Source organism: Artibeus jamaicensis, unplaced genomic scaffold (assembly GCF_021234435.1).
Source record: "Artibeus jamaicensis isolate MK-2021 breed Jamaican fruit bat unplaced genomic scaffold, CSHL_Jam_final contig_760, whole genome shotgun sequence".
In the NCBI taxonomy this organism is placed as follows: Eukaryota; Metazoa; Chordata; class Mammalia; order Chiroptera; family Phyllostomidae; genus Artibeus; species Artibeus jamaicensis.
The window spans coordinates 2,804,470-2,814,590 of record NW_026521955.1 but is presented as its reverse complement, the minus strand read 5'-3'; the positions used below and the strand labels follow the sequence as shown (position 1 = coordinate 2,814,590).

Genomic DNA, 10,121 nt, shown 5'->3' with positions numbered 1-10,121 from the left:
CCAGATGGGAGGAGAGTGTGCAGGAATGGGAGAAGAGTTGAGGGGATTAAGAAATACAAATAGGTAGTTACAGAATAGCCACGGGGATGTAAACTGCAGTATAGGAAATGGAGTAGCTAAAGAACTTATACACATGACCATGGACATGAACAATGGTGTGGGATTGCTTGAGGGAATGGGTGGTGCTGGGTGTAGTGGGGGCAGAAAGGGAAAAACCAGGACAACTGTAATAGCACAGTTAATAAAATATAAAAAAATAGCACTAATAATAAAAGATATTCTATAAAAATTTTTAGCTGTTTTACTTTATGTTTACTTGTCAACTATGAAGCATGAATTAGAAGTATATGCAGATTTTTAAAAATATATACTTATAAATTTACATTAAAGAGGCAGAGGAAGCAATCTCAAGGAGCCAGATATACAGAATCTTTATAGGTGCCATCCTGGAAGGGAGCCAACATGAAAAAAGTGAACATGTTGATCTGTTGGAAGATTATGAGCAGTAGCAGGAAAAATAAAGGCTGGAATAGACATTGTTTAAAGAAGGAGAATGAAGTATGGGTAACTTTAATTTTTTATAGTTAATCAGCTCTGTATTTATTTTTTAAGTTGGATACTGTTGAATACATTATAAGTAGATATTGGCAAAAAGGCTGATGTTTTTACAATCATGCAGAATTGTTTCAAAAGGAATGATTTCATTTTAAAGAAAATACTTGAAGTATTAATATTCCTTAAGAAACATTCTCATTTACATTCTGCATCCTATGAAGAAATTCAATTATTGAGTTGTTTCAAATATGCATGAAGTGATCTAAATGTTTTAAAATAAATAGTAACATAAATGTTGTTAAAATGCACTAAAGGGTTGTATTAGAAGACTAAACATAATGAATACAATAATGAAGACAGTGCAACCTTTGTTTTAAACAATAAATACACTTCAATTTCTGGTTTAACAGCTGTGTAAACTGCTACAGAAACCACGCTCTGTGTAACCATATCACTGGGCATATTCTTGAAGATCAAGGGCTTGGTTATAGTCAGCCATAGCTTCCTTAATCACACCTATTTTACCACGAACTTCTGCTCTAAGATTATATATCAGAGCATCATTAGGCTTCAAAGACAGAGCTGTAAAAGAAAAAAATCAAAATATGTTTTACACTAACAATAAAAAAGTCTCATTTTTAAAAAATAAAAATTTTATAACACTAATTACTTGTTTGCAAAATTTTTTCTTCAGATGCACCTCATTATTGATTTAAATTTAAAATATTGAATCTTTCTAAGAAAATTAAATTGGTGAAACAGTACAATGTCTTTCTCTGAAAGTCTGGCAATGCTTGTGTATGGTTTCCCTAATAATTTTCTGCATCTTAGTTTACCAATGCTGTAAGTCACTACATAAAGGAAACCATACTGATTACAGTAAAATATGAGATATAAAAACATTCATTCTAATGTACAATTATCTAAACAAATAGACCTGATGGGTTTATTCTTTGTTATTTAAACAAATATGTATTTAAAGATAAATACATTAACCACTGTAATCTTTCCCAAACCATTGCAAAAAAGGTACCTTTACTGAGGTCTTTCTCAGCTAATTCGTATTGCTTTAAACAACAGTAGAACTGTGCTCTGTTAAAATACACTGCAGCCCAAAAGGGACAGCTTTCAATTACACTTGCAAAGTCTTCTTTTGCTTCTTCATACTTCTTTAATATTGTATTTGCAATAGCTCGATTCATGGTAGCACATTCATTTTCTGGATCAGACTTTAAAGCCTTTGAGAAATAGTCACTGGCCTATAAAATGTGAAGATAGTGATAATTTGAATATATTTTAATTGGCAGCAATGCAGCAATTTGAATTACTTTTACTTGTAATATAAAATTAAGGCAAATGGCATTTCCAGGGTATTGTGAAAAGGCGAAAGATTTATTTGAGCTGAAGAGAAGCCAGAGTATCCAAGGTATCATGGAAGCATTTTATCCCATATACAGATAATAAGAAGGTGAACTGTCTGTATTGAATGCAAAAAACAGTAATAAAACTGACCAATAGTTGGCCTGCTTTTTGTTATCATCATGTGTAGGCAACTCTAGACAATGTCAGTAATAAAAAATGAAAGGAGATTTGACCACACGATGCAATATGAAGATGATGTATTATAGAACTGTACACTTGAAACCTCCAGAAATTTATTAACCACTGTCACCCAATACATTTAATAATTTAAACAAATAAAACCAATACTCCTCTCTGTTCAAGTACCCTAGTGCACTGTTGGTGGGAATGTACATTGGTGCAGCCCCTTTGAAAATGCATGGAGTTTCCTCAAAAAACTAAAAATGGAACAGGCAATTACACTTCTTGGAATATATCCTGATAATCCTGAAACACCAATTGAAAAAAATATATGCACTCCCATGTTCATAGCAGTACTATTTACAATAGCCAAGTGCTGAAAATAGGCTAAGTGCCCATCAGTAGATGAGTGTATCAAAAGCTGTAGTACATTTACACAAGGAATACTATGCAGCAGTAAAAAAGTAGGCATTCTTACCTTTTGTGACAGCATGGATGGAACTGGAGACTATTATGCTAAGTGAAGTGAGTGAGTCAATGAAAGACAAATACCATATGATCTCACTTCTAAGTTCAATCTAACAACACAAACGAATGACCAAAATAGAATCAGAGGCATAGAAACATGGAACAGACAGCTGGAGGAGGGGAGGGGGGAGAAGGGGCTGGTTGAAATTAGTCAAAAAGCATACATGCATGACCCATGGACGTGGGCAATGGTGTAGGGCCTGACTGTGCTGGTGGGGGACAGGCTCAGGGGGGAAGACAAAGCAGGGGAAAATGGCATGACTTTAATAACATAAACAATAACATATTTTTTAAGTAAAATGCTTCACTACCCCCACAGCCCTACCCCCACTCCATAAATCCCATAGCCCAGCACTAAAAAAAGGTAAAAAAGAAAAAAAGAAAAAGGATCACAATAAAAAGATAAAATATAAGTTAGAAAATTAGCACGTTTCATAAAAAAACAGCACTAAGGAGATAAATAAATTTTGAAAACAAGGTTCTAAACCATACCAAAAAAGGGATAAAAAACCAGTTATACTATGAAAAGCTATAAGGATGGATGAGCGAAGATAAAAGTCAGCTTGTGAAAAAGATCAAAGACTGTAGATATTCACAGCTCGCCATGAAGCTGGAAGGGGCCCTTCAAAGTGTGGTTCACAGACCAATGCTAGGGTCTCCATCAACAACAAAGTGGAAACTTTTAATAGGTTGGTCGTTTATCACAAATGGCTTGAGATGCTGATTAGACATGCTATCACTCAAGGTGGGAATCTCTTCTCCAACTCCATGATGAATTCAAATTTCGCTCCCACTCTAAAACTTCCCTAAAGGAAAAAGTCATTGTGCACAATAGCACTTGCTCTCCAGCTCCATGATTTTTCCCCAGTACACCACGATCCAGCTTCTACCTACCTCCCCCTCGTCTGTGAGTTCTGCTCTTCTTAAGGTTGAAGATGTCCTTAAGCCCAATGGACATTTTCTAGCTATTTCTTCCATGACATTTCTGTGGCATGAACACTCTTGATCTCACCTTCCTTTCTTAAAACTCTGTGCTTAAAACAGGATGTCTCTCCTACCTCTCTGATCCTTTTTTTTTTTTTTAATCAGTGTCCTTCACTGAATTACTTTTCTCTGTTTCTCAGGGATTTTTCCTCAGTGCACTTCTACCATTGGTGAAATGAAATGTTGATAGCACGGTGGCCAGAAGCCCAACCATGGAGCTAGATTTCTAGGTTCAAATCCTGGCTCTCCCACTCGTTACTTCTGTGTCTTTGGGTGAGTAATGAAAGCTCTCTTTGCCTCAATTTCCTCATCTGCAATATGGAGTTAACAAACAGAACTCTATGTCCAGTGCTGCCATAAGGATTAAGTGAGCCAACAGTAAAGTACTGAGAATGATACCCAGAATCTAGTAAGGACTCCATTATTATTGATATGTCATTTTCCCCAGTGTTTACAAATGAAGAGATGTCATGGTCCTCAGGCAATATTTTGTGTACTTAGCTCCCTAAGGTTTTTGAGAGACAATAAGATAGAGATTTGTGACCCGTCTCATCCCAGAATGGCAGCTGTTCTACGCTGCAGTTGGAGTGCAGTTGAGGGATCTGTTAAGAAGGCAGCAGAACTGACCTCCTTCTGTGCAGAGCTGAAGGAGAATTTACTCCTGAACAGAAGGCCAGACACACAATCACCAGAACTGAGGCAAGAGAATGACTCTAAACAGGGTCAAGACTTCCTTCAACAAGCAATTTAGGCTTCATTTTAATTCACTAATAAATGATTAACAAAGGTAACACAATAATACATCACAAAAGCATGACTTCAATCAGGTAAGAGTAAATGCCTATCTCAGCTAAAAACAACAGAACTCAGTAAAACATGATAGTGCTCTTAACTCTGAACAATTTAACTTTCATTAAAACTTCCAAAATATATTACTTAGATAATGAAAGGCTATAAATATAATGTTTTTTTGAAGTACAGAAGTATTAACTATGAAACAATTAAAGGCCACAAACACCAACCACAATAAATGGTGTTGATTTTTTAACAATTGGTCTAATGCCCTTATATGTAATGAATTAGAAGGCAGATCCAATTATTTTTTAAAGTCGCCTGTAGTCATACGTGTAGCTCATCCAAATGTGGTGTAAAATCATTAAGTCACTAATTCATGATAAAGAAACTGAAACACATATGTGTTTCAACTCTTAAGAGATTATTTGCTCGGACCCTTTCTCTTGACCATAAATCTTCATTCTAGTATAGTCAAACACGAAAGTGAGGGGAGCAGAAGATAAGGAATTTTCTCCACAAAGAGTTTTGGGGAATATTAATACAGCTGAATATTACTGAATAATATTGAATATAGAATACTATTCTCAAAGTCTGCTTGTCTCTGGAATGAGTTTGCACTGTGAAAATGAAGCATCCAATATACCAGGACAGAGGACAAAAATACATTTTCAATAAAACATCTGCCCAGCTAATGGCAAATGACATAGAGACATATATTAAAAAAACACCTATACTTTAGATTTAACTGACTAGTTTCATAGATGATGCCCAGAGTTATTAAAGGAAAATACATTGAAAATGTGAGGGTCTCCTTTTCATGTGGATCTGAAACATTTATGGAAACAGAAAGTTGCCCTGAACCACATCATTGACTCCACAATGTCGGGAAACATTGCTAGGACCCAGGCAGACAGTGGTCTGAATTTGATGAAGTTTAAAACATTTGACCTTGGCTTGTCAGCCTAGGGAAACATTACCATCCCAGCTGTCCACTGAGGTCTGAGCTATGACAGACTCATGACTTACAGAATTACACCTCCGATAATTCTGTGTCCCAGCATCTAGCCTCACCACTGAGGTCAACCAGGCTCATCACGGGGATCAGCAAGCTGTTCAGGGTCATGATCTAACTTGGGAAAGAATAAGAGCTAAACAAAGACAATGGCAGAAGACACAGAATGGAAGGGACATGTTTGAGGAAAAAAAATAAGAAGCAAAATGGACAGGATCAGATGAATGAGGAAAGGAAAAGAAAATTATGGGTGTCGGTGTTTTCACCCAGGTGACTTGGTGGAAGAGGACATCTTGAATTGAGAGACAGTTTATGTGAAGAAGCACTGCCCTGAGGGTAGAGGCACAGAAATTCTGCTTGGGCCCTAATGCACTTGTAAAATATCCAGTTTTAGCAACTGGTGATAAATGTGAGTTAGGAGTTCAGATAAAAGGTGGAAACTGACCTGAAGTCTAAATATGAGTAAAGACAGGCTTTCTGAGTAAGGAAATCCAGGGAGAAGAGGAAGGAGTATGATTCCTGGCCCTAAAGAGTCTTCGACCTGTTTGGAGTGAGGAGATACAAGATCGACACACAGACACAACTGCGGAGTGACACAAAATAGTATTGAATTTGTATAGAAACAATTGTACACAAAGCAGTGTAGAGTCAAGACCTCATTTTAAATTCCTAACCACAAACGTCAAATGAGAACTTAGCATTGTCTGATAACTATCTAGGGTGACAGGTGGGGGGATCGCTGCACAAATTATATAAATGTCTAACCTCTATGCTGTACACTTAAAGCTAATATAAAATATTCATTGCAACCTGAAATTTTAAATTTTTTAAAGAAAAAAATAAAGAATTGTGCACTGAAAGACAAAAAAAAAGGAACTTAATGTTTTTGGCTATAGTTCCCTAGCAGATTCACCCTACCACTCTCTAAAACAAGCATTTCACATTTTCTCTTTTCTCCACAGACGTTCTAGTTGCTGTGTTCCTGTTTTTAACTGTCCACCCTCAACTAATAACTGACGATCATATTCCATAGAGGAAATATGAACAATAGGCATGCCTACTATCAGTATCTGCCAAACTGTATCTCTTCCCCGACCCTCAGCCTTCCCTCAGGCCATAATGCATAGTGTGTCCCACTCCAAGCAAAGGCCACCCCTGTGACTTCCAAACTCGAACTCCACCAAATTCTCAAAGATTTTGATCCTAATTATCCCTGCCACGCTCTCCTGCATCAACAGTTTCTCCTTTGCTACTAGATCCTTCTCATTAATACAGGGCCATGAGTCAGTTAGCCCTCATCTTAAAAACAAAAAACAAGAACAAAACAACACTTCTTCACCCACTCTAGTTATCACCCCCATTCCACTCTTCTCCACAGAAGAATTTCTTGAACCAGCTGAACTGTCCTGAATTCTTCCCCTCACATTTTCTCCATTCCCCTTTCCATTTAAGCTGCCGCTCCACTGCTGTTCCAATGATGTTCTTGTCGAAATTCTCAGTGACCTCTTCTATCCTCCTCTTCCTTTACATCTCAGTGGCATTTGACACAGGACACATTTCCCTTCTTGAAGCCCTTATTCTCAAGAGTGATAGGCTCTCCTGCTTTTCTTATCATCCTGGCTGGGTGCTCCCTTCTCAGTTTTTCTGGCATCTGCTCTCTGCTTCACTTTTAAGCACTGGTGCTACCCAAGGCTCATTCCTAAACACCCTCTCTCCACCTATACTATTTTATTTATTTATTTATTTATTTATTTATTTATTTATTTATTTATTTATTTATATTTTATTGATTATGCCATTACATTTGCTCTATTTCCCCCTCTGTTCCCCTCCACCCTGCACACCCCGCCCCCACCATTCCCCCCCTTTAGTTCATGAACACGTGTCTCAAGTTCTTTAGATTCTATATCTCCCCTACTATTCTTACCCTCCCCCTATTTTCTATCTACTGTCTATGCTACTTATTTTCTGTACCATCTCCCCCCTTATCCTTCTCCCATTCCCCTGTTGCTAACCCTCCATGTGATCTTCATTTCTATGGTTCACTTCTGATCTAGCTGTCCTCTTAATTTGCTTTTGTTTTAGGTGTGGTTGTTGATAACTGTGAGTTTGCTGTCCTATCACTGTTCATCTTTTTTATCTTCTTTTTCTTAGGTAAGTCTCTTTAACATTTCATATAATAAGGGCTTGGTGATGATGAACTCCTTGAACTTGGTCTTATCTGAGAAGCACTTTATTTGTCCTTCCATTCTAAATGAAAACTTTGCTGGATAGAGCAATCTTGGATGTAGGTCTTTGGATTTCATGACCTTGAATACTTCTTTCCAGCCCCTTCTTGCCTGAAAGGTCTCTTTTGAGAAATCCGCTGACAGTCTGATGGGCACTCCTTTGTAGGTGACTGTCCCCTTAGCTCTTGCTGCTTCTAGGATTCTCTCCTTCATCTTAATCTTGGCTAACATAATGATGATGTGCCTTGATGTGTTCCTTCTTGGGTCCAACTTGTTTGGGACTCTCTGAGCTTCCTGGATTTCCTGGGAGTCTATTTTCTTTGCCAGAATGGGGAAGTTCTCTTTTATTATTTGTTCAAATAAGGTTTCCACTTGTTGCTGTTCCTCTTCCCCTTCTGGTACCCCTATAATTCGGATGTTGAAAGGTTTAGAGATGTTCTGGAGGTTCCTAAGCCTCTCCTCATTTTTTTCAATTCTTGTTTCTTCATATTTTTCTGTTTGGTCATTTTTTCCTTCCTTCTGGTCTACTCCCTTGATCTGAGTCCCAGTTTTCTTTTCATTACCATTGGTTTCCTGTGCATTTCCCTTCATTTCAATTAGTTTAGCCTTCACATGTTCCTCTAATTTGTGACTAAAATCAACCAGTTCTGTGAGCATCCTGATCACCAGTGTTTTTAACTGTGCATCTGAAAGTTTTGCTGTTTCTTCGTCACTTAGATTTATGGGCTCTGGGGCTCTGAGTTGTTCTTGAGCCATGTTTTTATCTGTTTGTGCCTGTTACGTATGAGGAGTGGAGCCTTAGTTGTTTACCAGGGTGGGGCCACCCAGGTCGCTGGTTTGTGATGTTGTATGTGGGGGCGGGGTCAGAGAGGGAGCAATAGCGGTCCTCTCTGCTCGTCCCTGCCTGTTTATCTGAGCACAAATGTGCGAGTCCCGCTGCCCTGTGTTGCGCGGTCTCAATGCTTGCCTCTTCACTGGTTTATCTGCACACAAATGTACGACTGACTGTAGACAGACAGCCATGCCTTTTCCCTGTGTCCACCCGTAGCTAGCAGGCACCTGGGATCCGTGCCCTCGGCTGCCTGTGCACCGTCCGGGTCGGGGGACCTTTTTTGCCTGACCCGCTCCGCTGCTGGCTTCGTCCCTCTTACTGGTTTAGCTAAGCGGTTCGTTATTTTCAGACTCCATATTGTCGATTTTCTGTGTGTTTGGTTGCATTTATTGTTGTTAAAACTTTGTTGTTTTTAGATTTGGTTGTGCAGGACACAGTGTTTCCACCTACGCCTCCATCTTGGCGGAAGTCTCCCATTTCAATCCTCCAGGCCAACCCCAGCCTCCCGCTCCACTGAGGCCCCCTCTGTGGCCACCATCGCGCATCCCGTTCCTAACTCGGGCTCGGAGCCAACATCTTGGACACCAGAATTGGGCGGCCACTTCCGGCGTGCTCCCCCTCTCCACCTATACTATTTACCCAGATAATCTTTTATAGTCCCATAGATATGCTAATACTAGGGTAATAATGCTTATACAAGACTGTAGTAGGCCTGTACCACTACCAATAAATGTAAGCTACATCATAAAAGAATCCTCCTTATCTTGTTCAGCTCTGTATTCTCAGGGTGTTTATAAATAAATGCAAAGCACATGGTAGGCACATCGTAAGTATATGAAGAGTGAAAGAATGATGAGCTAAGTGGAAACAGGAAATATTTTCTGAATTCTTCCTGCAAAATATAAGCAAGAAACAGAGCCTCTTCACATATAAAGAAGCCCCCAATATCACTTTATTAAGGAGTATGGTGACAGTATTGGGTGGGGAAGAGAAATATAGGGGTGACAGGTCTCACAAAATGTAAGCACTAAAAACAACTTTTTAAAATGGGTACTTCATTTACTCTGGACAGTGTGGCTCAGGTTGGGGCATCATCCCATAGATCAAAAGATCATGTGTTTGATTCTCAGTCAGGGCACATACCTAGGTTGTGTGTGGGTTTAATCCCCCTGTGGGGATGCACATGAGAAGGTAACTGATGGAGGTTTCGCATCTATATTTCTTCTCCCTCTCTCTCTCTCTCAAAGCAATGAGGAAAAAATCAGTAAAGTATTTTAGGAGGCAAGGTCTGTGAAAAGCTCAGAGAAACACAGAGCTTGTGATATCCCCTTCCAAACCAGGGTAGGCTTCAGAGGACAAACTGTAAAGTCCTTTACTACAGTATCAGAAGGTGCCCAACAAGAAAGTTATCATGGCCCATTCCCTTATTTCCCACAAGAATCTCTGCTATCAGAATTGGAAGATAATTTATTATATTCAAATATGAAAAAAGAAAAGTAATTCACCTGTCTTTCTGGTAAAACAAAGATGAAAAATAACAACTTAAGTTTTAGAAAAATAAAAACTCATCGGAAAAAACATTTCTACAATCTAGATTTAAAAATTATAACATTTCAAAATAAACTAGAAAGGTTATCATAGAAGC

The 10,121-nt window shown here is 38.5% G+C and overlaps 1 protein-coding gene across 4 annotated transcripts in view; it reads right to left on the bottom strand.

Annotated features, from left to right (window-relative positions):
* Window positions 1–927: 927 nt before the first annotated feature.
* Window positions 928–10,121, bottom strand: part of TTC6 (tetratricopeptide repeat domain 6) — a 265,950-nt gene continuing 256,756 nt past the window's right edge. For all 4 annotated transcript variants that reach the window (XM_053672512.1, XM_053672513.1, XM_053672514.1 and 1 more), the window contains 2 exons: window positions 1,589–1,814; window positions 928–1,137 (listed from right to left, as the gene is read on the bottom strand). In XM_053672512.1, the coding sequence (XP_053528487.1) occupies window positions 1,007–1,137; window positions 1,589–1,814 (357 nt within the window). In that variant the 3' untranslated portion in view covers window positions 928–1,006. The remainder of the gene's footprint in view (window positions 1,138–1,588; window positions 1,815–10,121) is intronic.